Below are 27879 nucleotides of genomic sequence, written 5' to 3'. Positions count from 1 at the left end.
CCCGCACACTCGTCCGCCAGGATCCACCCCCACCCCTACCCCTACCCCGTAAGCGCGTTTACTGCTGTGGAACGTCGTTAGGAGCCTTCTTTACCATAATCTCTAAAGTTTTCGTTTTTAAACGAGAATGTATTTGTGCTCATTCGGAAGTTACAGTTTACAGCCTTAAGAGCAGGCACCGTTTGCAGCCGTGCGGCTCCCTGCGCTGCCGCCCTCCCGCCAGCAGGCTGCGCCGCCCCGCGCAGCGCGCCGCTCTCCTCCCGGAAGTCTGGCCCCGACCGGAAGTCGCGCGTCGGCGCGTCCTGGAAAGTAGCGGCGTCTACGAGAGCTGCGGCCCAGTTCCCGAGCGGCTGCCGGGGGCACATGGCTCGTGGGAAGCGCCGCGCCGGGCGCGGGCCGCGCCGCGGACCTGGGGGCGGCGGGGAGGGGGCCCTGAAGCGGCTAAAGCTAGCAGTGGAAGAGTTCGTGCAGGCGACCTCGGAGGGCGAGACGCCCGGCGGCCGCGAGGGGCCCCGGGCTCAGGGACGCGTGCGCCCGGGCGGGAGGAAAAGCCGCAGGGAGCTGAGGAAGGAGAAGCGGCACCTGAGGAAGGCGCGCCGGCTCCAGAGGACGGCCGGCCCCGCGCAGGGCCCGGGCCCGGGCGGCGGCGGCGGCGGCGGAGCGAACGGCCCCCGGGCGGAGGCGACGCAGGAGGAGGACGGCCAGCCGTCCCCACGGCGGGCCTCGCGGCCGTCCGAGGAGCTGCGACCTCCCCCGGTTCCGGCCAAGGCCGGCCAGGCCCAGGCCAGGGGTCCCCTCGGCAGGACCAAGGCCCCCGCAGCCGCATCCCGGAAACGGGCACTTCTGGCGGCCAACGAGGAGGAGGACCGAGAGATCCGAAAGCTGGAGCGGTGCCTCGGCTTGAACAAGCGCAGAAGGAAGGGCGACGGAAGCTCCGTGCCTCTGAGCTTTGCCCGCGATGGGCTCGACTACATCCTGGGAGCCCTGGACTCTGGGAAGAGTAGTGGCTGGTATGAAAGCAGCAGTGAGGAGGAGGAGGAGGAGCATGCGGGACAGGTACTCCCCGAAGGTGACAGCGAGGACGAACGGGAGCAGCAGGATGCGGAAGACGAAGGCGAGCGGGCAGCAGACGCGGGAGCGCAGAGCGAGGGGGAGGACCCGCAGGTGGCGGGGGCGGGACAGCTGGAAGCCGGAGGAGCGGACCGGAGGGCGAAGGGGGGAGGGAGGAAGAAGAGAGTCCGTTTTGCCGAAGATGAAGACAGGAGTGAAAGTTCCGCGGAGGATGTTGACGCAAACGATAAGGTATTAGATTGTGAACAATCTGAGCCCTTTGGAATTTCCTTCAAAATAACGGGTGGGGGGCAGAACACGGGACAGAAGTGACACAGTTGATGTATTGATAATTGTTTGAGCTGAGTATGGGTCTGTCGGGTTATTTAAATTTCCACAATAAAGAGACAGGGAGAAAACATCCCTAGAGACCTTTCTATCCCAGGGACTTACCGGCCGTTCCCACCGTTGTCCTAAGGCCACATCCTCACTCGGTTTACTGCCTCAGTCTCCAAACCTGACTTTGACTCCCCTCCCCCAAGCTTTGTTCCCACCTTCCGTGTACCCTGGGGACTCCTGCAACACCCCTGAGTCACCTCTGCCCACACCTAGTCTTTTTTCTGTCCAGCTGCTCCTGGGGTGGATCCTTCTAAAACACAGAGCTGATCTCCGAGACTCCCTTGGATAAAGTCTCACACTGACGACCAGGTTTAGAACCCAGAGCAGAGCAGACAAGGCCTCACGCGCTGGCCCCTTGCCTGTTAAAACATCTTCACCTGCACACGCACCTTGAAGGCGGCCTTATGGCATTGCTTGTGTTTCCTTCTCCACTTCTCACCATTTCACCCTTCTGCCTCTGAGTATGTTACTACTTCTGTCTGCGAGGCCTTTCCGCGATTTCTCACTTTTGTGTTTATCTGTGAAGGTCAGACATCTTGGGGAATCTTTTCCCCTCCTGAAGGATGTGAAGTGTCTTTCATTTCTGTCCCTGGTGCCTTAGCACCTGGCACTCTGAGCAGTGCCCAAGTGCTACCAGTTCCTCTCTTAGCACTTTAAGTTTTGACTCTTCCCAAGTCTCTTCCACAGCCTGTGGCGGTGTAACTGACATACTAACGGGTGTCTTAAGATTAAGTTTCTGTGTATGAAAATGTGCTTTCTCCAGCTAAGCTTAAAGCCTGACAGCAAGGATCACGCCTTACAGATGTCTGTCTCCTAAAGGCTTGTCAGGGAGTGTTGGTCGGTGGTAATGACTTGTAATCCTCTCAGTTGAAAATCTAGGAAATAGTGAGCAGTGGGTTGATTTTGATTTTATCATGTAAATTTAGATACTGGTTTTGACAGGTTTGAAATTACTTTGGACCACTTTTTCTCCAAAACTGGTGATACACTTAATTTAGGTGTTTGTGTGCTGCCGTGCCCACTGTGAACTGAGGCTGGCAGAAGTGTAGAATACGGGGCTCTGTCGGGTAGACAAGGGGGGCGGGGGGCGCAGCCAAGTCTGAAGAGTTACAGAGGGAAAAGTAGGGTGATGAAATGTAGTGTTGATGTTAATGTAAATAATGATGTCCATCGTCCGGGCCATGGCGTGCTTGTCCAGGACTAGAGTGGGCACTCGGGAGATAGCTGATGTTCATGAAGCAGCAGTAGTCAGTAGTGACAGCGTCTCCCAGTTCTTGGGAATTTAATATCTAAGTGTGAGTGTAGCAAGGGGAAAGGTGGGCTGTAGTCAGTGTACATTTTTTTGTAATTTATTTCTGTCCTTTCAAGCAGAGTCTTTGTGAAAATGGTGGAAAGTACATCCCACCCCACGTGAGGCGAGAAGAGGAGACAGTGGATGCCCAGAAAAAGGAAGAACTAGAGAGGCTCAAGAAACAGGTCAAAGGTCTGATTAACAGGTAACCTCAAGACAGTGTATTGTGTAACTTCAAGAGATTGTCTCTTTCCTGAAAACACAGGAATGGTTCTGGGAATTAAACCAAAGCCTGCGTTGCCTTTTTTTTTTTTTTTTTTTAATTTCTTTTTAGTTAAAACACTCTTCTTGGTGCATCCTGGAATTTTACTGAACATGCCATTTGATGTTCAGAGTTAGCACAGCTGCAGTGCATATACATCCTCCCATCCCTACCCAGTAGCCCTTATCTCCATGTTAGGAAATAAAAGATTTTTGTGCCAGCAGAAAATGGAAAAGTTGGGATTTTTTCCAGCAGTACATATGGATGTGCTAACGATGGTTCCCTCCCTCTGCCCGGGGAGATGGGGTAAGGATATCAGTGGAGTATCCTCATCATAGTCTCTGTGGTCTTGAAGGGAATCCTGCATGTGCCTTACTGTGGCTACATTTCAGCTGGAAGGACAGCAGTTAATGTTATTGAAGATTCCAGAAGATTCTGTGTTATGTACATATATACTGGATTATTGGGACAGGATAAGAATTGTTCGTGGGTCAAATACATACACAAAAGAGGATCTATTGGAAGTATTAATAACTTTTTCAATTTTTTTTAATTGACCTAAAAAAACAATTCTTGATTTGAAACAGCACTGTCGCTCTGTCTTTCCAACTGTCTGCAGGCTGAGTGAGCCGAACCTGGCCTCCATCAGTGGCCAGCTGGAGGAGCTGTACATGGGCCACAGCAGGAAGGACATGAATGACACTCTGACGGGCGTCCTCCTGACCGCGTGCGCCCCGGACACGGCCATGCCCGCCAGGCTGGTGATGGAGCATGTCCTCCTGGTCAGCATTCTTCACTGCACAGTTGGCATCGAGGTAGGGCTGCCTCTCTCCAGCCATTAGCTGTCCAAGTGCTGCTTGTGTCAGTGATCAGCTGACACGGCTCAAGGCCACCTTGTCTGTATTGTATCATCCTAAACCACACTCGGCAGCTACGTGACGTTGGCCAACTTCTGCTTTTGCGCTTGGTCCCTTCTGACATGGCCTTATTGTCTGTTAGTTCTGTCGCTCTGGGCTGACGTCGTGGACTTGCCTACGTCTTCTCTGTATTCCCCATGGAAACAGTGACTGTTTCACCTGTTCAGAGCACAGGGCTTTGTGTTGAGCGAGAGGCCACCGGAATGTGAGGTAAAACTGGGCACGAAGCGAGGGGACACGTGACAGTGCCTGGGCTTGGAGCCTCGGTGCCCCTGGGTGGGCCAGAGACCTGCCCGTGTCTGTGAAGTGGGGCCTTTGTCGGGATTCAGTGGACACCGTGTCTAAAGCATCTCCTGTGCGGTGCCTGGTACCCAGCAGGTGCTGCTGAGGAAATAGCATCCCCGTGCCATCCGGCCCGCCCCGTGTTCTTGGTCCTTGGTCAGTGACCCTTGTGTTGGCCTCAGGGAGGCCCACCTCGTCCCGGGTCCTCTTTTGTCACCTCCCACAGTGAGATCGTAACCTTCCTGGTCAGCATCCACTCCCTCCGTGTGGCTGCTTACAGGTTGTTGAGGGAAATCGGTCTGGTTACAGGACTTTACACTGAGGTGGACAGACGCGTGAGTGAGTGAGTAGGCCGACGAGGTGTAATTTTCCAGATGAGCTTTATATTTACCAGAGAACTCGATGATCCCTTAGGATCTTTATGTGGGACAGTGTCTTTTAGTGGGTGGTGTTGAGCCCCTCTGCCTTCTGATTGCCCTCCTCCCAGGAGCAGGCCTCGGCAGCAAAGTGTCACTGCAGGTCTGATCCCCTGGTGTAAGTCCTCCGGACTCCCAGCGGGATGAGTGGGGCGGGTGTTTATTTAGCCCCGCTTTGCAAACGCAGCAAAGCCCCTGAAGGCCGGGCTGTGGACGGTTCCCAGGGCCTTGCCTCCCCCTGCCGCGCACTCTTCACACCCCTCCCACTTTTCTAGGACTTGCTCACAATTATGGTCTTGAAAACCATTTGGGGTCTTACAGGGTGGGGCTGTCTAGGGCTTACTTTAAAGAGCACAGACTTTCGAGAAGGCCTTCTCCTTCCATCTGCTAGAGGCTCAGCAGTGAGGGCAGTGCTGGGCGGGGAGCCCAGCCACCTGGTGACCTGCCTGCCCACCCTCCCCTGGGGGCTTGGTCTGGCGGCTTCAGGCTGGGAGGCTGGGAGCATATGCAGGAGCCTGGCCCGAGGAAGTGCTCGTTAAAGTAGTGCTTGTGAGCCGCTCCGTAGTTGGAGTTCCACCCTTCCTCCCACTGCAGGCTCCCTCACCCTCCCGAGAGAAACCTCTGGGCCACGCTTTTCTCCTCTAGCCGAGGTCATATTGTAAGAACTTGCTGTCAAAATTTTATTGAAATTTATTTTTATTTATCTATTTATTTGGCTGGGCCGGGTCTTAGTCACAGCACGTGGGATCTTCATTGCAGCGCGCGGGCTTCTCTCTAGTTGTGGCGCAGGAGCTCTGGAGCACAGGCTTACTTGCCCCACGGCACGTAGGATCTTAGTTCCCCGACCAGGGATTGAACGCACATCTCCTCCATTGGAAGGCAGGTTCTTAACCACTGGACCACCAGGGAAGTCCCAGTGAGAACTTTGAAAGATGGCAACTCTGGGACCTCCTGGGCACAGGGAGGCGAGGACAGAGGAGGGGGCGTGGGCCCCGAGACCTCTGAACAGCAAACTCTCCTCAGCTAATCTGCACCAGCTGTTTAGGGAATTGAATAATTGTTTGATTTCTAAGGGCTGTGAGTCCCTTCTCTTCATTACAAAGCGTAATGGAATCACTGGATCCCTTCCTAGTGCCCTGTGATGGCCACGATTCATTCAGTGCCATTATAGGCTGTCCTAGTGCACCCCCGGTCCTCCTGGACCATCCCGGAGTACTTGACAATCAAAACGGTTTCAGCGCCTGCCGATGCAGGGAACACGGGTTCGTGCCCCGGTCCGGGAAGATCCCACATGCCGCAGAGGGGCTGGGCCCGTGAGCCATGGCCGCTGAGCCTGCGCGTCCGGAGCCTGTGCTCCGCAACGGGAGAGGCCACAATAGTGAGAGGACCGCGTACCGCAAAAAAAAAAAAACGGTTTCAATACATACAGCGTTTCATTGAGTTACAGAAAAGGCCGTAGACCCTGACCACCTACACAATATCAGGAATCCCCTGCATTTGAAAATGGGAGATTTTTGGTCCCACTTCTCATTTAAACCTTCACTAACAGCGTGAGTGACAGCTGAAGTGATCATTCCAGGGCAAGTCGTGAGGGGACTTCAGCTAGCGACAGCCACTAAAACTGGTGCCAGAGGAGGCTGAGCTGCCCCAACTCTGGTTCCACTGAACTTCTCTCAGGCCTGTGATGAGAAAAGCATCCTCACAGGAATCCATGCAAAGAGGAGCGTGAGTTACGAAGCCGTGGTGTCAGCTACTGAGTTGCTTCTGAGTCGCTGAAAAATCAAAACTCAGGTCTGTGCTGATTTGTGTTAAAATCCCCAAGTCAGAATTAATTTATTTGTTTAAATAACTTGAGCAATGTGAATGTTATTCCTATTTTTTAATGCTATACTCTTTTATTTTGAAGACATTAAATGGAATCTGTGATTTTGACAGATTTTGATATGATTAAATAATTCCATTTGTGTGATTGAAAACATACCTGAGTATATTTTATACCTGAATTTTTCTTGATGTCCGCACAATTCTAATTTCTATTTTAAAATTGTATTTGAATGTAATATAGTGGTCATGATAGGAGAGTGTATTCTTCAGGTTTATCTTTAGAGAAGAGGCTTGAATTGGGAGTTAATAGGTTAAAGTTGTTTATTCTCAGGTCTTCAGAAACTAAAGAACACATCCAGTCTGTCAGAGCTGCCTCTGCGAAGTCACTCTTCCCTCCTGCCAATCTGGTGCCTTTCTCTGGGCTCCTCTAGCATTTATGTTGTCGCGTTTTGGCAGTGACATGTGTATGTTTTCCTGCGACACTGTCCGGTTGATCTCATCCTCACCCGGGATTTTAACTACCACTCCTGCTTCTATGACCAGCCCTGCCCAGGTGTCCTACGGTTCAGGCTTTATAAGGCTTTCTTTTTTTTTTTTTTTCCAACCTCGTGTCTTGTGGGATCTCAGTTCCCCGGCCAGGGCTTGAACCTGTGCCCCTGCAGTGGAAGCGCGGAGCGCTAACCGCTGGACGGCGGGGAAGCCCGTAGGTTACAGTGATTCCGCCCAGCCTGCACTTCTGCTGCTGCTCACGGATGAACCGTCCCCGTCAGAAGCTCGGTCAGCTGCTGTTACGCAGAAGGTTGATCTTTCCCGTCCAGTGAGTGGCCACACCCTCTAGTTCTGTCACTGGGTGACTCTTGGGCCCGGTCCGCCTTCAAGGGTCCAGCACGGCTACGGTGATCCGTGTCCCCGTGTCTCAGCTGGAGAGTCGCCATCGCTCTGCCACCGCCGGGCGCCCACTCCCGCCTTCTCCCTCCAGGCCCAACCAGGCTGGAGAAGTGAGCCGTGTTGGATAGTAGTGCATTTTTAGAGACACAGATGTGTCCTTAACATTCTTGACGATTTCATTTTTCCAAGGGACCAGAATGGCTGCTGGTCGGAACAGCACCTCGTTGATTTTAAGGACAAGATGGTGCACTTCGAGGGAAGGTGTGCGCTGGGCACCCTGCTCTGCGTCATGTGTGGTGTGGTGTTTTCCTCTGTAAAGCACTGGGCACTCACACTTGTGTTTTTAGAGGTTTTGCCCTGCTGGAGTTCGTATTCTGCCACATGTACGTTTTATGTGTTCATTTTAAAAGTACTAATTCTTTCAACATGCGTTGAAGTTAAAAGAAGGACCCCTGAGAATGACTTGCTAACTTGATTCTTACACGTTTGCAGTAATGTTTTTTCTGTTCTTCATCCAGGTCGGTGCGCACTTTTTGGAGGCTGTGGTGAGGAAGTTTGCTGACGTCTATAAAAGCGGGTGTGACGGGAAAGAGTGTGACAACCTGTTCACCATCATCGCCCATTTATATAACTTCCACGTGGTGCAGTCTCTCCTCATCTTTGACATTTTGAGAAAACTTATTGGAACTTTCACAGAAAAAGATATCGAACTGATCCTGTTAATGCTGAAAACTGTGGGCTTTTCCTTGAGAAAAGATGATGCTTTGTCGCTTAAGGAACTGATCACTGAGGCCCAGGCCAAAGCCAGCGGGGCAGGCGGAAAGTTCCGGGACCAGACCAGGGTATGAGTGCGTCACCTGCCCGGCTTCCTAACTGCCTAAACGCTCACACTGACCAGAACTTAAACATGAGTATCTGGGGTGAATATTGCATTTCATCTCGTAATGAGCCCTGTTATCTTCTGCCTCATCTGGTTTTGTGGCTTCATCTTCAAGGTGTGAGCAAACCTTGCGTCTTTACTCTTGTGAATTTAAGAATCGATCTATTTAACATTCAGCCATTCAGAAGAGGTTTACTGGGAAGGCGAGGGGCCGGGGGGTGGGGCGGTTAGCCCACTCGGCCTTCTAGCTCTTCCACTCGGCAGCGAAGGGACCGAGGCTTCCAGGCCTCGGTTTCCCCGTCTGGAAAGTGGGGCTCATGGTGGCTACCTTGTTTGCTGGTCTGCAGACTTGAGGGGCACGGGAGAGTCATGGGAACCCCTGGGCGGGGCGAGGGCTCATTTGAGGAAAAAGGAAAGCGTCCCTGTGGGGAGACATCAGGGGCGCAGGGCAGGGGCCGGCCTCGGGGCCTCGTAAACCTCGCAGGGAACTGGGATTTTATCCCAGAGGCACGTGAAGGGCTCTGAGCAGGTTTTCATGCTGAGGTCACTTCGGCTACAACTAGGAAAGAGAGAAGCCACCTCGGGGGTTGGGGCGGTGATCAGCAGAGTTGCAGTGGACGTGGGTTTAGGACATAGCGGTGGCCAGACTTGGTGGGGGGAAGGGGAGAGAGGGAGGGGTCAGAGGTCACCCCAGGTACCAGCTTGGCCCTGCAGGTGGACAGTAGTTTGTTCAGGAGACGCAGACTGGACAGGAAGACTGGCCCATTTTTGAAATGCTGAGGTGAGGGCTCGGGTTAGCTGTGAGGAGGGAGGTGTAGGCCGAGCCCCCTGAGGGTCCTGGGGGCCGCGGAGGTGGTGGTGGAGTTGCTGTGTAATGGGGTGGGGTGCGGCTCCAGGTGGGAGAGGAAGATCATGGGGGCGGGTCCCAGCGAAGACCCTGTCCCTGTGTTGAATGCTCAGGGGTCACGTTTAAAACAGACACGGCAGACACAGGCATTTGGCTCGGGCTGGCCTGAAGCTGGAGGAGCTGGGCTGGGGGGTGACTGGGTGGGTTTGGAGTCCTTGAGCGCTGACAGAAACATCCTAAAACTGATCGTGTGATGGCTGCACAGCCCCGAGTGTGCTCAGTGGACGCTTGGCATGTGAGTTATGTCTCAGCTGAAGTGAACGTTGGGGGGAATCTCAGGATCTGTGAGAAGTCTTTGTGCTGTCCTTGAAAGTCTTCTCTAAGTACAATGTCATTTCCAGTTTAAAAGTTAGGAAAGCAAAAAGGCCAGGAGTGGGAAGGGGTTGCAGGGGCGGTGGGGAAGGAGGGCGACTGAGACCAGGGGCCGGTGGGGGTGGAAGGGCGCGCGGCCGGGGCGTGGGGTGGAAGGGCGCGCGGCCCGGGCGTGTTCTCGGCCCGCGGGGCGGGGGAGGGATTTCTGTTCTCGGCCGGGGAGGCCTGGGCGGCTGCTGAGGTTGGTGCAGCCTCTCCCAGAGGCGCCCGTGCCCCGTCCTTGGCGGCGGTGACCATGTGCGCAGAGGCGGTGTGTTTCTCCCCACGGTGAAGCGTCCTTGGTTTCCGGCATTTGAGATAATGGCTTTTCGCGTCTGTCTCCAGGTTCGCTTCATGCTGGAGACGCTGCTGGCCCTGAAGAACAACGACGTGCGGAAGATCCCGGGCTACGACCCCGAGCCCCTGGAGAGGCTGCGGAAGCTGCAGAGAGCCCTGGTAGGCACCCTCCTTCCCGGCCGCCTGCGCTGCCGGGTCTGCGCCAACCCCCGTGAAGTTCCGGAGGGCGGTGGAGCCACAGGTCAGGTGCCCGCTCAGTTAGCGGGGATTCCCAGACGTGAAAGGCAACTGCACGTTTCTGTGGGGCGACCCTCCCTGTGAGCTGCGTGCGCCCCACGCTGAGCCCTCCGCCCTTGGCCGCGCCGGAGAATTGCGGGAGGACCTCTGATCACTTTGGAACAGGGCCCGGGCCGGGGTCCCACCAGGACCAGGGAGGCCAGCCTGGGGAGTGGGGGGCTCGTCTGTTTAAGCTCCCCAGAGCTTCTCAGCGTGGGGCCCACGGGCGAGCCCTTCGGCCCGGGCACCAGTCAGACCCAGAGTGGCCTCCTCCGGCAGGTCCCAGGCACCTGCTGGTGGAGTCCTCACTGCCGGCCCTTGGGGCGCGCCTCCTGCCTGAGTCTGAGCCTCTCTCCCCACCCCCACCCCGTGACAGCTGTTCTAAGACAAGTGTTTTGGGTGATAGACCCACAAAGCCCAAGCACACACTCTGAGAGTTTACCTCGAACTTCGGCATCATTCCTAACTGGTTAACTGTCCCAGCTGTCAGTGACCCATCACAGCTTTCACGCACCAGAAACGCTGTTACCCGAGCTGGAAAGAGCCAGGGTCGCTGTTGCCCAGGCTCTGAGCTGCCGCGGCCTCCCCTGGCTGCTGTTTTCTCAACCAGCTGCGAGGCGCTGGCTCAGGGACAGAGACTCAGCTCCGCGTCTCCTGGGACAGCGTCCTGAACGCCGAGCGGACCGGGCGCTGGTGGATCGTGGGGTCCGCCTGGAGTGGCGCCCCGATGATCGACAGCGGTCAGCAGAAGACCCCGCGGAAGCAGCCCACGGGGACGGTACGTGACCCGTGCTCGCCACCACCAAGCATGTGACCTGTGTCCCCACGCGGCTTTCCCTGGGTTTATTTGAAGACCTCATAGAAGTAGCTACTGCTTTGTGACATCATTTAATTCCATTTCTGTTATTTCCTTTTAAAGTCTCAAAATGTTAGGAAAGGGACTTCAACGTTGAGTGGAGTGAGGGGAACGCAGGACGATCACTCAGGCCTCCTGGCCTCCCCGCCCTCCCCGCCGTCCTGGCCCCCCTCCCCCCGGCCGCAGCGCTTACCTCTCACCTCCCCTTCATTCCACTGGTACTTGGACTGGCAGACCCGCTGCTCCCGCGAAGCCTCCCAGATCAAGCGGTTTTCTCCTCGCGGGCTTGCTTTGCCTCTTGCTGGTTTTCCTTTGTGGGGTGCCGGGGGGGTTGCTCAAGAATAAAGGGTCCGCGTTTACATACGTGTGTTTAGGCACACCGTACAGTTAGCCTTGGGTCAAGCCACAGAATTACGCATGTTACTTCTTAGAAACTTAGTAACTACGCTAAACCAAAGGACAACTTTCACTCAAACGTCTGTATGATCTACGCCCGGTCGTCCCTCTTTTCAGGTTAGCTCGAAGATACTGGAGCTCGCCCGAAAGCAGAGAATGAACACCGACATCAGGAGAAACATATTTTGTACAGTTATGACTAGTGAAGACTTTCTGGATGCATTCGAGAAGCTCCTGAAGTAAGCCTGTGTGCGAGCCTCTGCTCTGTTGTTGAGTTGGGTGCCACGTCGTGGAGGCCGGGGCCCTGCCCCTTCCCACCCGCTGCCCCACGCCACGGGCTGCAGTCCAGCTCCTGCTAACTGACCGCTGGTAGCTCCAGATTAGGACAGTTTATGATCTGTTTTGATTGGAAAACATCAGGTAACCACCCGACAGTTCCCGGTGGCTGTTGTTTGCCATGAGTTGCTTGAAACCTTCCTGTTAAAGTTGTCTTTCTGATTACGTCTAAATTAAACTTCCTATTTAATTTAGTTGTAATTATATTACAACTTCTATAATTAGTTGTAATGAGATTGAAAAGCATCTGTGTACAAAGTACATCTAAGAAGTCTAATAATTAATTTTCCTTTATTTGCTTCAAGTTCAGAAGGAAGTGCAGGGGAAATGCTGTAGGACTACGAATCCTTGTCCACAGTCAACACTGTGCACTAAAAGGATGGATTTTACTGCGTGCAAACCAGACCATATGTTTTAGAAAGAAAAAAAAACAAGAAGGACCCACAGCTGAGGCCCTGTTTCTTGTTGGTCGGTTACCAGTGACAGGCCTTTGTAGAGCCTGGGGTCACCTCATTCTGCCACGTTGTTGGAAACCCTGAGGCCAGAGGCTGGGGCACGGCCTGGAGCTCCAGCCCTGTCTACTCGGCCCACTTAACCAAACTGCCAGACAGGATGTGTTCCTCTGAGAGATTTCTGCCTTCAAGCTGTTGAAGTTCGGCAAATGAAGGTTTAGCCCTCGCTCTTCCTGTCTTACAGGCTGGGGCTTAAGGATCAGCAGGAGAGAGAAATCGTTCACGTCCTCATAGACTGCTGTCTGCAAGAGAGAACGTACAACCCTTTCTACGCCTTCCTGGCGGGCAAGTTCTGTGACTACGCGAGGAGCTTTCAGGTGACAGCTGGGAGGCAGGCTGCCTGTGCCCCACTCTCCTGTCCAACCACTCTGGCTGACTCGGCCCACCTGGGATGCGGGCCCTGAGTCAGGGGCCACCCCGGCCAAGAGCTGTGTGCAGAGGGTCGCACAACCTGAGCCGTGTCCCCATGTCGCCTTTCCCTGTCACAAATGAGGGGTCACGACCCACTTAATCGGCGAGTGCCTCTGGTTTATGTTGCACCATCTTTTTCTAATGTTTCTGCTGATTTAAGGGAAAATACTGTAATAGAAAGAAATTACTGTGAAGCTATTTCAAACTACTGTATATAGGAAAGGGGAGTGTAGTTGCTTCTAAAAAGTCTTGATTTTTAGGATATTTTAAGTAACTGAATACAGTACCTTTGGATTATATTTTTAGTGATTTATTCTAATAATTTGTTGAATTTTACCTTTTTTTGTTGTTGTTTTTCTTTGTTTTATATTAGATGACATTCCAGTTCAGCATATGGGACAAATTTCGGGACTTAGAAACTCTGCCAGCCACTAACTTCTCTAATTTGGTTCACCTGGTGGCCCACTTGTTGAAGACCAAGTCACTGCCGCTTTCCATTCTAAAGGTGTGTGTAATGTGCGAGCTGATTTGAAGCGCTGAAAGTGATAGCGTACGCTTGAGCCTTGAGCCCCGGGGGTGCGCAGGGGCACCGACCCCCTGCACAGTCGTAGCCCGAGTGTAACTTTACAGTTGGCCTCCGAATCCTGGTTCCACACGGGATGATTCAACCAACTTTGGAGCGTGTGGTCCTGCAGTGCGTATTTAGTGAAAAATGTCCTCATGTAGGTGGACTGCACAGTCCAAAGCCGAGTTCAGGGGCCAGGTGTAATTATGTATGTTTGGTACCTTAAGAATATGCGTTTCCTTAGATCCTGACTCACCTGGAAAACACTCTCATTATCAGACCATCATAGGAAATCGCCAGATGAGCGCGTGGTGTAAATTTGCCTAGTAGCTCACGGCGCCATCGCGGTTGTCTGCTCCTTTACGCGAATCAGTCTCGGGACTTGCGGTGCATGTACAGGCCATCATGAGTCCCGCGGTGGCCGCTGCTCCGTCAGGAAGAAGTGGGGATGTGGGAGCTGTACAGAAGCTGTGCTTCTGCCACTCCTCCCTTGGCTGTGGCACATCTTTCAGAGCAGGGGCATCGTCGCCCCTGTTGAATTCCCATGTTGACTCGTCAGAGACAATGAAACACAGATGCTCTGGAGGTGGTCCGGGGTGGGCAGCGAAGCCTAGACATGAGAGGCGGGTCACGGTGGCCTGGGCAGTAGGACCTCGGGGGTCTGGGGGTCCTGAGGGTGTGGACTGTGGGAGAAGCTGAGGGGCAGGCATAGCTGGGGGCCCGGCCTCTTGCCTTCCGCTTCCTGATCCTTGGGACAGGCTAGGCTGCGGTTTCCTGTCTGTGTTGATGTATTTGTTCACCAGAGCGCCGGTCGAGTTAACTGCATGTTCCTTAGAGATGTGCCCTTGGGTTTTGGCTACTGTACTGAAAATGAGGGCCAGAGCCTCATCCCACATTCCAGAACTGGGGAGAACTTACAACACAGAGAGCTAGTGCCTTCTCCTTGCTGGGGGGAGTCTTGCCTTCGGTTCACTTGAGTTTGAGCTCAGAATGGAACAGCATGTGGCGTGTCCCTCAGATGCAGCAGGTCCTGGAGACTCCTTGAGGCAGCCTGGCCCCTCCGTACTTCACGGGGCTCTGGCTGTAGGCAGCACTCTGGCTGTAGGTGTCTGCGTGTGGTTAACCAGGCTTTTGATGTCCTTTTACAGTTATTTAATTTGGCATAAGGTTGAAATTTATCCATGTTGATATCTGCAGTTCTGTCCTTAGATTTTATTACTGCTGTATAGTATTCCACTGTATAAGTATACTGTGATTGTTATATATAGGAATTAGTCTCTTCTGGGTCTAAATTGTGTGTGTGTGTGTGTGTGTGTGTGTGTGTATGTGTATGTGTATGGTTTTAATTAGGGGATAGTTTCTTTAAGGCATGGAGATAAGCTACGTTTCAACTCCAGGAATGAGATTCCTGATTCACTAGGTACCCATCAGCCCCCTGGACCTGACTCAGCACTGCCGAGTTGCTCTCACCAGTGGTGTGCACACCCTGCAGCAGTGCACCAACGGTCCCAGGGCCCCGCGTCAAATGACAGCTGTTCATTTTATAAAACTGGAAATAGCCTTAGTTGAGGGGCAAGGGGAGCGATAGTTTTTTACTCAAACTATAGTCAGAAATCACTGCAGAGTTGGCTCCACAGTGTAACTTTATTATTTTTTATCCGGACTGTTAGGTCGTTGAATTCAGTGAATTGGACAAACCCAGAGTCCACTTTTTACGAAAAGTGTTACATACGCTGCTCATGGAAACGGAAGTTGAAGACCTTGGTTTAATTTTTGGAAGGTTTGTTCCCAGCTCTCTCGATAAAACGTGGGAAAGAGGAGAGAAATTGTTTTCACCTGTGTTGTTCTATAAAAGCAAGTTTGTTGTACTTACATGTAGCTTTTCAGTTTTAATTTTAATAATATCCTGAACATTAATTTGGGGAACATGAGACTTGCCTAATAGCAAACAGAAAATGATTTCTGACAGATAGGATATTAAGTTCTTACTTGAGAATTCTGACCAGATGGAAACTAGGTATGTCCCCTGCTTCGGGGTCCCTAGGGCTGAGACGGGGGCCGGCTGGTCACTGACGCGTGTCCCTTCCTCCTCAGGGTGTCCGACAGCCCCGCGCTGGGCCTGCTGCGGGAGGGCCTGAAGCTCTTCATCAGCCACTTCCTGCTGAAGGGCGGGCAGGCCCACGGGGGCGCCAAGGAGGCCAGTGCACTGCGGGAGAGAGCCGAGCTCTGCGCCGGGGCCCTGCAGGGGAGGGCGTCCCTGAGGCCGTAGCCGGGGCCAGGGGCCAAGGGGTGCTCAGTCGCCTGCGATGTGGGGCCGCAGCACAGTCTGTCGTATTTAAAATACTCTTATTTTGGGGCTACCCTGGTGGCGCAGTGGTTGAGAGTCTGCCTGCCGATGCAGGGAACATGGGTTCGTGCCGCGGTCCGGGAAGATCCCACATGCCGCGGAGCGGCTGGGCCCATGAGCCATGGCCTCTGGGCCTGCGCGTCCGGAGCCTGTGCTCCACAACGGGAGAGGCCACAACGGTGAGAGGCCCACCTACCGCAAAAAAAAACAAAAACAAACCAAAAAACAACTCTATTTCGGTATTTGTGTTTTGAACTGTCTTCAAATACCTATGTTTATATCTCTAGGAGGCAGGGGAGAGGGAGGGAGGGGCGGGCCCCGGGCAGCGATGATGCTGCCCAGGGGGTGTGCCAGTGCCTAATTTTCTAACAGACAAGCCTCTAGAGGGTGCAGTTACAAAGAAATGGATGGCGTTTTTATTTATCTTTTATGTATTGGTTAAAAGTTCAGAAACCGTCAGTTAAACATTCCTGAGGTTTGATTGATTATTTCAAGTACTTGGAAGGCACGTGTTCTGGAAGAGTCAGCAGTTGACTCAAGCCTTGCAGGTGTGGGTGCAGCACAGCAGGGGGACGATCCTGGTTCCTCACCTGAAGTTCTGACGTGGGAAAGGACATCTTCCTTCCCCGCGAGTGTCTGTCACTTAGACCCATCGAGTCCAGGTGTGATGCACCTTCCCGAACAACTTTGAAGTCACCAGACAGACACTGGACACAGCAGGTGCCGCCTGCTGAGCGGTGTTCTCAGGATATAAACACGCACGGGACAGAAGCGCCTGCGAGGGATGAATTTTCAGGATGCACCTAAGATATAGCAGCTCTCTCCCTCCCTTCCTGTGCTCATGGACAGAGAGAAAGCAGATGAAGCAAAATGTTCATTGTTGGGGGAAGTTTATACACATGAAGTATATTTTTATAGTTTTTCCTTAAGTTTTAAGTTATTGCAAAATAAACAATTTTCATAAAGCATTCATAATGCAGAACACATTCTTCAGAGGTCTAAAACGTTCCAGTGTCTTTTCATGAAAATAATTAACCTAATTCAAATCACTTCTGCCCCTTTTGTAAAAAATAATAATAATAATTAGGCCTTACTGTAAAGCAGTGACACTGCTTCTGTTGGTTTACTTCACTGGTGAGGTGCCCCTGGGTTAGCGGGAAGAGCCGGAAGGGATGGAGGGAAGGCCCTGCTTGTTGACCGTGACCAGAACCTGCGTCCTGGGCCTGGGTGGCAGTGGCATCAGTCACCGAGAGCTCTGGGCACAAGGCTGCTGACCTGTGGGCACAGACAGCATCCCGGCCGAGATGTCACGGCAGGATGCTGTGCGTCCCCTTCAGGTGTTACTTGGTGTGGCGGATTCAGCACCCGACATTTGCTCTTGACTCTCAGCCCATCTGTAATTCAGTTTCAACTTTTCCAGTTGTGTGTGTGGCTGTTTTTTTGTGCTCAGGCTGTGGTGTCTCTGAATTACGTCAGCTCAAAGCCTCTCTTTAGGAGGACCTGAGTAAGAGTTGGGACTTGGTCGCAGCCAACGTTTGCTGGGGGCCTCCTGGGTGCCACACGTGGAGTTGAGACCTGGGGCAGCTTGAGGGGTTCAAAACCATCATTTAAGTTTAACAGGACAGGTCCTGTAGTCGAAGAGTGATGGGGACAGCCAGCTGTTCCCAGCGCTCAGGGACGGAGAGCTTTTCAAAGGACGTGACGTTGGGACGTGACGTGCTCTTCCAAGAGGGGCTGAGGGGGCACTTGGAGGACACGAGGGCACCAGCAGGGGGTCGAGAGTGTGGAGCCTGGCCGTGTGGGGCCCTGGGACCCAGGACAGACAGCAGGACAGGCACTTGCAACCTGGTTGTGAAGGACCACTTTCTCCATGCTGAGGAGTTGGGGATTTATCTGCTCAACCATAGGAAACCATCGAAGGATTATTGCCAAGGAAGTCAGATCATCGAAGTTGTGTTTTCAAGAATATTGCTGGACGAAGGAAGGTGGTGGGTCAGCATGTGAGCAGGCTGGTGGCAGAGACCAGGTAGGTGGTCCTCGTGACCTTCCAGGCGGAAGTGATGATTCCGGCCTAAGAGAGCAGCCGTGCGAAGGGAGACTGGAGACGTTTCCGATGGACACGCACGGGAAGTTGGTGCCTTTCAGTGAAGGGGGGAGGGGCGCGGGTGGGGGGCAGTTCGGGACGCCCCCGGTGGCTTGTCGACATCGGGGTCGGGGTTGAGGGTGCGAACACACCACTGGAGCTGGGGGCCTGAGGGCAGGGAGTTGGAACCCCTCGAGGAGACTTGAGTTATGAGGAGAAAGCCAAGACCAGGATGCTGGGCGCTCCCCGTGCAGAGAGCAGAAACCGAGGGAGGGCCTGGAAACAGGCCCGGGAGTTGGGCTCTGGGGATCCTCAGCCAGCAATTCAGACCCATCCTGGGGGTAGTAGCTCTGTAACAGCGGAGGCAACTCCAGGCAGCAGCCATACGTGAACAAAGATGCTGGGAGCCTCCGGGGGCCTCACGTCTTCCCTGAGTGCCAAGCACTTCGGATGCACGAGCAGGTGTCTAGGGAACACCTCCATGCACACATGTTCAGAGAGTGTAACGAAAGGTCAGTAAAACTTAGATTTTCTTGGGAAAGTAATATTGGCCTGGGAATCGGGAGTTTTCTCTTTCTCACCCTTACATTTCGTATCACATCATATTCTACATTGACAGAGCTGGCGGGAAAGGGGTCAAGTTCACAAGATGACATTTATCTTGAGTGGCGCTGAATAAATGATGAAAAATGATGTTTGCATGATAAGATGATGAAAGGGAAAATGGGGACCAGTTTAAAATGTTCTAAGCCTGCAAAGGTGACTTCAGAACACCCAGGGTTGTGTGTGTTTGGAAAACAATGCCTTGTGTGTGTCCACCAGTCGGGAGCAGAGCGGTTTTGACCTTGAGCACGTCCAAAGCAAGACACATGGCCACGGCCTCTGGGGGTTATCGCGTCGGCACTTTCCCACTCTCAAATATCCAGTCTGCAGGAGATTGACCTCCACTCCCGCCCCCAGCGTGGTCTGTGTCCTTTATTCCCGCCCTGGGGACCCAGCCAGCGGTCCCTTTCCTCCCTCTCCTGCGCTTCCCGCCCACCTGGGTCTGCTGCAGACCAGAGTGGTGGCAGGGGACGCCCCTTGAGGGCCCAGTGAAATATGACACCCGGGCGGGATTCACTTCAGGCCGAGGTAAAAATGATGAAGAGCATTTAAAAATTATTTTCTATAGAAAATCGTTTAAAATGGACTATTTGTTTCATTTTACTTTGTCAGAAGTGTTTCCAAAGAAAGAGGGCAAATTCTTCTGCTTTTATTTTTATGGTTTGCCCATTGTTAACACTTGGCACATTTGCTTTTTCTCTTTTTTGTATCTAATCCACATCCATTTATGCACACACACGTTTTGATGGCATCGACTGGAAGTACAGACATCATGACACTTGACTCCCGACCCCTCATTCTCCATTACTGGTGATGCCATTACCGCACCTGAGAACATGAACATGCATTTAGTGACAGAGTCCAGCAGACAATTCCGTTTTCATACTGCCAGTTGTTCGAAACTGAATTTTCTATGGCTGTTTTTTTCCTAGACAAAATACAATCAAGTTTCAAACATTACATTTCCTTTTATTTCTCTTTTAGTATACAACACCCACCCCCGTCTAAAATTTCTCACGAAACTGGGCTTTGAAGAGTCCTGGCCGTTGTCACAACAAATCCTGGTGGGCTCCATGTAAACATGGTTGGGAAAATCACAGCCCGGTGACACTGGCGTCTCGGGACAGACAGTATGAAGCTCACAACTGGCCACGCTAATTACAGTCGAGGCCAGCAGACCTCCCCATGGCAAAGGTACGTTTTTACCTTTGTAATTATTAAGGGAAATTAGTCACCAAAAGTTAAGGACATCTTACAAAGGAAAAAAATGTGGCAAAATGTGTGTTTCCTGTTCCCACCAATATTTCGCCTAGTGGGTCAGGCAGGCGTTAATGATCCTTGCCAGGATCAATTATTACTTGCAAAATGGTAATTTTCTAGTCCTGTCATCCCTCCTACATGATTAACTGGCATTCTTCTTTAAAAATGGGTCTTCTTGAGGCTTCCCTGGTGGCTCAGTGGTTAAGAATCTGCCTGCCAATGCAGGGGGCATGGGTTCCCCCTGGTCCGGGAAGATTCCACATGCCCCGGAGCAACTAAGCCCGTGAGACACAACTACTGAAGCGCGCACGCCTAGAGCCCGTGCTCCGCAGCAAGAGAAGCCGCCGCAACAAAGTGCACGCTCTGCAACGAAGAGCAGCCCCCCTTGCCGCAGCTAGAGAAAGCCCGCGCGCAGCCATGAAGACCCACCGCAGCCAAAGATAAATAAAAATACATAAATTTTTTAAATGAGTCTTCTTATACGCCTCTCCCTTTTCCCCAGGGAAGATCAGACTACCCATCGCAAAACGACTGAAGCCATGACAGGCGAGTCTCTGAACGGCAGATGGCGAGACGCTACCATTGGCTGGGGCAAGTGCACGAGACTGGTTCCCAGCAGAGCCTGTGCGGGGTTCGGGCTGGGGCGGGGCCCGTGCTCCCAGGTTGGCGACCCATTCTCCTGCCTGTGGGGAGGAGACCCTGCCAGGTGGAGGGGAGCCCCAGCTGCGCTGGCCGAGCGTCTGTAAATCCAGGTGTGGGGTAGAGTTTCGTAGCGCAGTTTTGTTGCTGGGTCCCTGAGCAGTCCCGCTTCGACTAGGTGATGGGGACGCTCTTGTTGGCCTGCCCATTGGTCAGTCACAAGGTGTAGAAGGGACAAGCACATCAGGCCCGGCCACTGCTGGCACCAGCCCAGCTCAAGGCCAGCCTGCTGCCAGCACACAGCAGTCACTGCATCTCTGAAGTACTCTTACCTATAAAATGGATTTGCCATCGAGGCTCTCTAATTGTTTGAGTAGGTCTGTGAGTGCCTGGAGTGACAGCGGTAGTTTCTCTAAACTCAGGATGAGTTCACTAACAAGTACTTCAGTCCGTACTGCTCTCATTTCTCTTCTCGTGTGTCCTTAATCCTGTCCATTCAGAAGAGTAGGCAGAGTGGCCAGCTGTTCTGGTTTGTCCCCGCAAGGGCAGAGCTGCCGAGAGGTCAGTGGGCGATGGGCGCGGGTGAGCAGTACCGGGAAGCAGACCCGTCGTCTGTCCAGCGGGCCCAGGAAGGTTCCCAGCAGCAGCTCCGGGTCCCTGTCTGCGCTCGGCATTCCCCCTTCCCCCACGTTTGTATCAATAACTTGGCCAAAGAAGGCGTGCTTAGCAGCTTTGCTGACAGCCTGACCTCAGCAGGAGTAAGGGCACTTCTAACTCTAGGACCTGCGATTTTATGACCTATGATGAGCTTTGTGTCCTTCAGAGGATCTGGCACTGTGTCCGGGTCAGTCACCGGGTAGGTTCCCGTCTGGACAAAGGAGGTGCTTGTTAATTGTTTGAGAGCAGAACCTCTCTCTCTGGTTACTTCCCCCTGAAGTGCAAATAGGGGGTCTCTGAAGGCCTTCTTCTTCCTCAAGCCACGATTTCCCGTGAATATCATTCTGAAGGTCTGAATTAGTATCTACTTTATAATTCTTAAACGCTGATGGGTAATCCAGGACATTTTTACTGTCTCTGGGGAAATTATCCTTAATGAGAGTAGAACAAAGCTTGCAAAAAAGTACAAGGTGAAACCAAGGCACTGAAGGCCAGCCCAGCTCCAGGAGTCCAGCGCTTGTACCAGGGTGCCCGGCACCTACACACCTTAAAACTGAGGGCTAAGATTATTTCTATTACTGTCATTACTTAATTTTGCCCAGGCTTGGCCAAAGCTCTGATTTCCTACAAAGAGCCAACTCTGAACAGAATTGCCCAAGGGCAGAATTACCAGACGAGATGCAAAAACAATGCATTACAAACACAGATTTCCCAGTAAGTATTTATCCAGGGCTTACTGTGTGCAGAGAAGGAAGTTCACATGTCCACGGCATAAAGCACACTTACTTAACTCATCGAAAATACAACGTAATTATTTGAGATTTATTTTATCCTTGCCCTCAGACTTCTGACTGGTGGAGGAAGTACTTTTCTATCTGGTCCCAAGCTAGCCGGCCAGACCCACAGAGTGGTCGTTAGCATCCTTATGCGTTTTGACTTAAATGGACAATGAGATTTTTTAAACCTCTCTGTTTTCTAAATCAGATTTAATAGGGCAGCCAGCGTCTGCTTTACTACTTTAGCTACTCTGGGGCTAACTGATAAATCAGCGGCAGAGGCCGTGGCGTCCTGGCCTGGTGCCCGACAGCAGGGCCCGGGCCTGCCCTGGGCCTGCCCTGGGAAAGTGGCTCTGCCGTCCCCACCACGAACATGCCCCCAGAGCCGTGAAACAGAGAAGCCAAAAATACAAGATGGACTTTGGGGCTGGGCTTGCTGTTTTGTCCCACGTGCCCTTGGTCTGTCCACGCAGCGCAGTACAGGGCAGCTGGAGTGAGGCCCACACTCCCTGGACTCGTGGGTGGCCTGGCTGTGCCACTGGGGACCGGGGCGGGGACAGGTGCTTTGTGGAGTGTCACTGTCCAGTCACCTCTCCTCTAGGCCTTGTCCTCCCTGCACGGAGGCTTGGCCACTCGGGCCTGGAAGAAGCCGGGTTTCAGGCTGGTGCAGACCTGCACTTTCTCCCCGACACCAGTGGGGTCCAGCCGCCTCCCCCTTGAGCTCCTGGCCCGGCTCCTGTGAAGCGAGTGGCAGCGGAAACAACCCGCATGAGAGTCAGTAGTGATCTGGCCACTTCCCCCGCAAGGTCAGCCCAGCCTGGAGGGGCCTGGGCCACTGACTTGTACCCTGACAGCAGAGGCCAAGTGGGCCTGTCGAGATCCCAGAGGGGACTCACGGGGTCTCTGCTCCCTGCCCACCCTCCGGCCACCCAGATCTCCAGGCCTGGGGGGCCCTCGGGGGAGCGACTCTTCCGGCGGCCCAATGGGGCCACCAGCAGGGAGACCCCGAGCGCGTCCCGGGTTGGGAAACCGTGCGACCGGGGGCTCCCTACCTGCACGGTGGGATAATAAAGCACTTTGTTACCTGTGAGTGAGAGGCCTGATAAAAGGAAAATATTATCGCCCCCGCTGTGATTAGGAGGCATCTGGGCACCGGAGACTCGGTAACATTTATGAGTAAACATCGTTTATTTCTGTTCTCTGATTATGAAGGTCACGGTGGTTTAACCCTGCTGGGACGGCCTCCGACACATTATCTGCTCAAACAGAACTGGGAAAGAAAACACCGGCAGTCATTAAAAGCGAATTACTTTGTTTTATGAAGATAGGAGAGAGAAGGCCTCACGCTATGGGGGCACTGGGGCATGACCATGGCCCCGAGGAGACCCCCAGCCCACCTGAGGAGGGGCCGTCGGCAGGAGGATCCCAGAGCCGCCGCCGGGGACTCAGGAAGGTCACAAGCACCCCTGGTTTTCTCAAGCAATTTTGAAAAGCTACCAAGAGTGCAGTGTGTGATGATTCAGGTGTTTCCTTTACCTGTGAAAATCGGTAAAGGAAATAGGTCAAGGTAGCCGGAAGGATTTCTGAATTTCTGGTTTTAAATTTAGCAGAGAAAATTTTTTAAATTTTTTGATTGGAGTAGATTTACAATACCGTGTAAGTTTTATGCGTACAGCACAGCGATTCAGTTATACATACACAGAGGTTCAGATTCTTTTCCCTTAGAGGTTGTTACATAATGCTGAGTATAGTTCCTCGTGCTGTACAGTAGAGAACTTACATTTTTTGGGGCCCTGGTTTTACTTTTCAAAGTGAGCTGTTTGGCCTCTGACTCCTCCCGCTGCTCTGCTGGCTCCCTCGCCCTCAGGCTCCCGCTGGGGGGAGGGGTGTCCTAGTCAGCAGCATGTACTTGAGTCACATCTAGAGATGCTGGCGCCTGGGACGGGCAGCCTGGGGCGTCGGGGAGAGATGGCAAAGGTGGCATGCTGGGGCAGGTCCCTGGAGCGTGTGTGTCCCGCGGGCAGCCTTGGCCGCAGGGGAGCTGGGCCAGGAGGACGAGAGGAAGCAGAGTGTGACCCAGAGCCTTTGGTTCAAACGCCTGGGAGGAGAGCGGTACCTTTGCTGAAGTGGGAAAAACCAGCTTAATTTACTGGAACCCTTTGATGTGCTCGTCTCTATACTGGATACAGTGGGAAGTGCACAAAAGGACCAAAACATACTTAGAACAGGCAAATTCACAGAACTGGAAAGTAGAGGTTCCCCAAGGGAGGGGGAAGGGGGTTAGTGCTTAATGGGGACAGAGGTGATGCGACATTTGGGGAATAGATACAGGTGTTGGTACACAATACTGTATGCATTTGGTGCGACTGAACTGTACACTTACGAGTGGTTAAAATGATAACTATTATGTGTTTTTTTTGCCACACACACACACACACACACACACACACAAAGAACCAAACAAATACCCAGGGCAGAGTTAGCTGTCCTCCAGTCATGCCCCATCCTCCCTCGGAATAGAACCCCAATTTTTAGCGAGGCCTGTGGACAAATGGAAATAAAGACTCACTTTCCAACCTCCGGCGAAGCTTAGCATGGCCGTGTTACGACTTCTCACCCGGGAGTTCCCTGGTGGCCCAGTGGCTAGGACTCAACACTCTCCCTGCCAGGGCCCAGGTTCCACCCCTCGTCGGGGAACTGAGATCCCACAAGCCACACAGCTCAGCCAGATTAACAAAAGAGAGAGAGAGAGACTTCTCGCCAGTGGGATGTGAGCAAAGGGGCCACCCTGAACCCCTGGGGAGGACACACACGCACCTGCCCTTGGTCGTGTTGGTCGGGGTGTGGAGCCCAAGCCCCACCTTGAACCACAGAGGAAAAGCCACGAGATAAAGGGCCGTGGCCCACCAGACCAGCCGCTGGCAGCCTGGGTTTACAGGAGATGAAATGAATTTCTGTCCGTGAAAGCCACTGTTCCTTTGGCTCTCCTGCCGTGTGCGGCCGGCCGGGTCCTGACTGATACAATAGGCTACACGGCCCTTGCACTGAAGCAGCTAACAGGCCAGCGGGCGCAGCCCACGGCGGTGAGAATTAAGACCCCACGGTTACCAACAGGCGGCGGTCTGTGGACATCTCCAGGGTGCTGCTCACTCCTGGGTACCCTCCTGGGCATCTTGCCTCCAACCGGCTGCAGCCTGAGGCCCATGGCACGGGGAGCATGGCCCTGCCGTTCTCTGCTTTCTGCCCAGAGCCTGGTACTGTGTCGGGCACGGCAGCCTTACTCAGTAAGTATCACTTAGATCAGGCAGCTGTGGGTCCAGGTAGCAGGTAGTGGCGGGAGCTCGCGGAGCTCTTTGTGCGGCCGTGGTTTGGAAGGTTGAGCTGCGCGCGTAGTACGTACTGGATCAGCTGGCTTTTCCTGTGTAAGCAGCCCCCCAGACGCAGTGACCTGCGACAACAGCCGTCAGCTCATCTTTCTGTGGGCTGGCGATTCCGCTGGGACTCTGGGACTCTCTCGTGGCTGCGGTCAACCTGCGTGTCGCCCGCATCTACCCAGCTCGCCCGTGCCTCTCCAGCACAGCAGGCAGGCAGGCCGTTTTCAAGGCTCCAGGCGCACCCCACTTGCAAACGCCTCATGGCTCAAAAGGAGGCTGGGCTCCAGGGCTCCAGGCTGGCCAGAGAGGCAGGTTCACGGGAAGCTGATGGCTCTCGCGCTCTCTCTCCTTCTCTGTGTCTGTCTCTGTCTCTCTCTCCGTTCTGCAGGAGTCCCCAAGAGAAGTGATCATGCCGGTGTGGACACAGGGTGGCCCTGGGTCCATGAGCCTCCAGCAGGCAAGTCCAGGAGGGCAGCGAGTGGAGAGTGGGGACACCACAGGCCCTGTGTGGGAGGGGCTGACGTGGCGGAACCTCCTCTGGGGCGGCCCTCGGCCCTTCCCTCCTGTGCTGTGTGCTTCTCAACAGCGGCCCTGCGAAACAGGGGCTGCCGTTCCCCGCTTGACAGAGGACCGTGGGGCACAGAGAGGTCAAGTCACTTGCCCCACGCCGCCCAGTCCGTAAGTGCCAGGATCTCACCCGCGCACCCTCACCCTGGCCCTTATTCCTGGGCTCCTGTGAGTCCCAAGGAGTCTTTACAAAGCCTTCCTCCCCACCCTCACACCCCTACCCACCACATCTCTTTCCCAGATTAGCCTGGAACTTCAACTTCGAGGACCCTCACTGGAGCGCGTGGACCCAGGGTGCCCCCTGTGCCTTGTGGGTGTGGAGACCAAGAGCTGCGAGGATGTTGGTTTGCTGAACTGTTCCCTGAGTCTGTATGTGGGGCCTGGCACACGCTCAGCTGCCCAAGCTTCCTCTCTCCCTGGGAGACCGGGACTGACCCGGTCCCCCTTCTACAGAAGGGGACACGGGCACACACTAGGTGAGGCGGGATGCAAGCCCACGCTCTGGGGTCCCTGCCCTTCTCCACAGCCCTCTGCTCTGGGCACAGAACATTGGGGGGGAGGTGACAGGCCTGGGAGAAGGGACGGGACTCAGGAAATGAGGGGGACGTGAGTCCGGTGGGAAGAACGGCCTGTGCAGGTGCGTGGAGACGGGATGCCCTGTGCGTGAAGGGAAGGCACCCAAGCCCCAGGCAGGTGCACAGGGCACCTGAAGTGCAGGAAGGCAGCGCGGCCCACTCCCAGCCCTCATGGCTCCGTGAGCTTCTGTGCCCGGGGTCGGATTCTCTAACACTGGCAGTGAACCTTTTATGTGAAAGCTTCCGTTTTCTCTTTTATTTTCCAGAGTGGTCTTAAATGCCTGAATTATGAAAATTAAGAAATTACTGTACACCTAAAACTAATACAATTATGTATTATAAGGTACTGACATAATGCTTTGTCAATTATATCTCAGTGGAAAGAAAGAAAGGAAGGAAGAAAAAAACCATACATGTAATCTATTTCTGTCCCCAAATTCCCACTTCCACCATGCACACGTGCATCTGTTTTCTGGAATATTTATTCTACCAACAGGTTTAGGAACACTGTGAATCAGGAAGTGAATATTTGATCACTTGGACTCTACAGTTTTTGTGTTTTTAAAAAAATATTTATTTATTTTTATTTTTGGCCTCATTGGGTCTTAGTTGCGACACGTGGGATCTTTTGTTGCGGTGCACGGGCATCTCTCTAGTTGTGGTGCATGGGCTCTCTAGTTGTGGCTCTCGGGCTTAGTTGGCCCGTGGCATGTGGGATCTTAATTCCCTGGCCGGGGATTGAACCTACGTCCCCTGCATTGGCAGACAGATTCTTAACCCCTGGACCACAAGGGAAGTCCCCTCTACAGTTCTTAGAGGTCTCTAATTCTTATCCTCCAACCCCTTTAAAGGCAGGCAGCTACAACCCGATTTCTCACATTCCCATCATGCACCAGAAGGTCAAAGTCCTGCATCCCAGGTGATGCTGAGAATGACAGGCCGTCCAGTGAGGACTGTGTTCAGGCTGTAGACCTCTTTCCTCCTTCACTCTTACTTTACCTGACACCTAACCTCATGGATTCATGCACGTTTTACACTAGGTAAGGCACATATATAGTGTCTGTTAGTCTTGTCTTCATCTTCCCACTACTATGTAACTCCAGGAGGATGGAGATTTTTGTCTGTTTTATTCACGCATGCACCCTGGTGCTCAGAACAGTGTCCAGCAGAGAGCAGCTATTCTAAAACAGCTGGCTGAATGAATGCATGGTGGATGGATTTTGAGTTGGCTATTATCTCTTTCATGGGTGAAAGGGCTGCAGTGTCACACAGGTGCCTGATCCAAGGGCACGTGGGTGGGAATCTGATGACACCCCCCCCCACGCACCTGGGAATAAATAATCACCAGGATGGATGGAGCAGGGTGCTGAAAGGTAATAAGCCTGGTTGCAGACCCACGGGGGGAAAGAAACAGACACAACTTACATTCCCTTTACAGATTTATCTATTTAAAAAATCAACGGCAAGCTTCACAGAGTTGGTGTCTCTGTTTTAAGAACCTTAGGTGTGCGCGTCTCCTTAGAAGGACCGGCCCCAGAGGGACACCTGGCCTGTCCCCCAGGACGGACAAGGGAAAGCGGGCCATTCTCTCCTCGCAAGCCCCTGAGCCAGGACGACTCTAACTCTTCCTGTTCATCCTTTTTCAAGATGCTGTTTCAGCACAGAAGAAAACATGCTTGGAAGCAAGGCTGTAAATGGAAAGGTGACCCCATACGAAAACCACCCGCATTGTAACAGAACCGGATCATCTCGGAGCACAAACCACCGCGAACCGAGCCGCCTTCACCTCCTGCCCCCGGGATCCCCGTGGGGCATTCCGGGCGCGCCTTCCCGAGGCCCGGGCCGAGAGGCAGGGACGCCCCCGGGCGGCAGCGGCGCTGCG

At 53.4% G+C, this 27879-nt stretch overlaps 1 protein-coding gene across 6 annotated transcripts; it reads left to right on the top strand.

Annotated features, from left to right (window-relative positions):
* The first annotated feature begins 308 nt into the window (after positions 1–308).
* NOM1 (nucleolar protein with MIF4G domain 1) lies at positions 309–27879 on the top strand. 6 transcript variants are annotated; one of them, XR_009565211.1, is made up of 13 exons: positions 309–1302; positions 2818–2945; positions 3622–3817; positions 7848–8171; positions 9813–9923; positions 10651–10818; positions 11410–11531; positions 12325–12457; positions 12925–13056; positions 19134–19343; positions 19912–25533; positions 25664–25898; positions 27645–27879. XR_009565211.1 is itself a non-coding variant. In XM_070046279.1 (11 exons), exons 1-11 carry the CDS (start codon positions 364–366, stop codon positions 15383–15385), a joined length of 2535 nt encoding a protein of 844 aa, XP_069902380.1. In that variant the 5' UTR covers positions 309–363; the 3' UTR covers positions 15386–15528. The 6 variants fall into 6 exon arrangements, 4 of the variants coding, with proteins under 4 accessions (XP_069902380.1, XP_030710209.2, XP_060161017.1 ...); XR_009565210.1 differs by having other exon boundaries at positions 25664–27879; XM_070046279.1 differs by lacking the exons at positions 19134–19343; positions 19912–25533; positions 25664–25898; positions 27645–27879 and adding exons at positions 14787–14896; positions 15211–15528 and having other exon boundaries at positions 2821–2945.

This window comes from Globicephala melas, chromosome 9 (genome assembly GCF_963455315.2).
Source record: "Globicephala melas chromosome 9, mGloMel1.2, whole genome shotgun sequence".
Taxonomy (NCBI): domain Eukaryota; kingdom Metazoa; phylum Chordata; class Mammalia; order Artiodactyla; family Delphinidae; genus Globicephala; species Globicephala melas.
The sequence above is the reverse complement of the archived record's forward strand: the minus strand, read 5'-3'. Positions and strand labels throughout refer to the sequence as shown.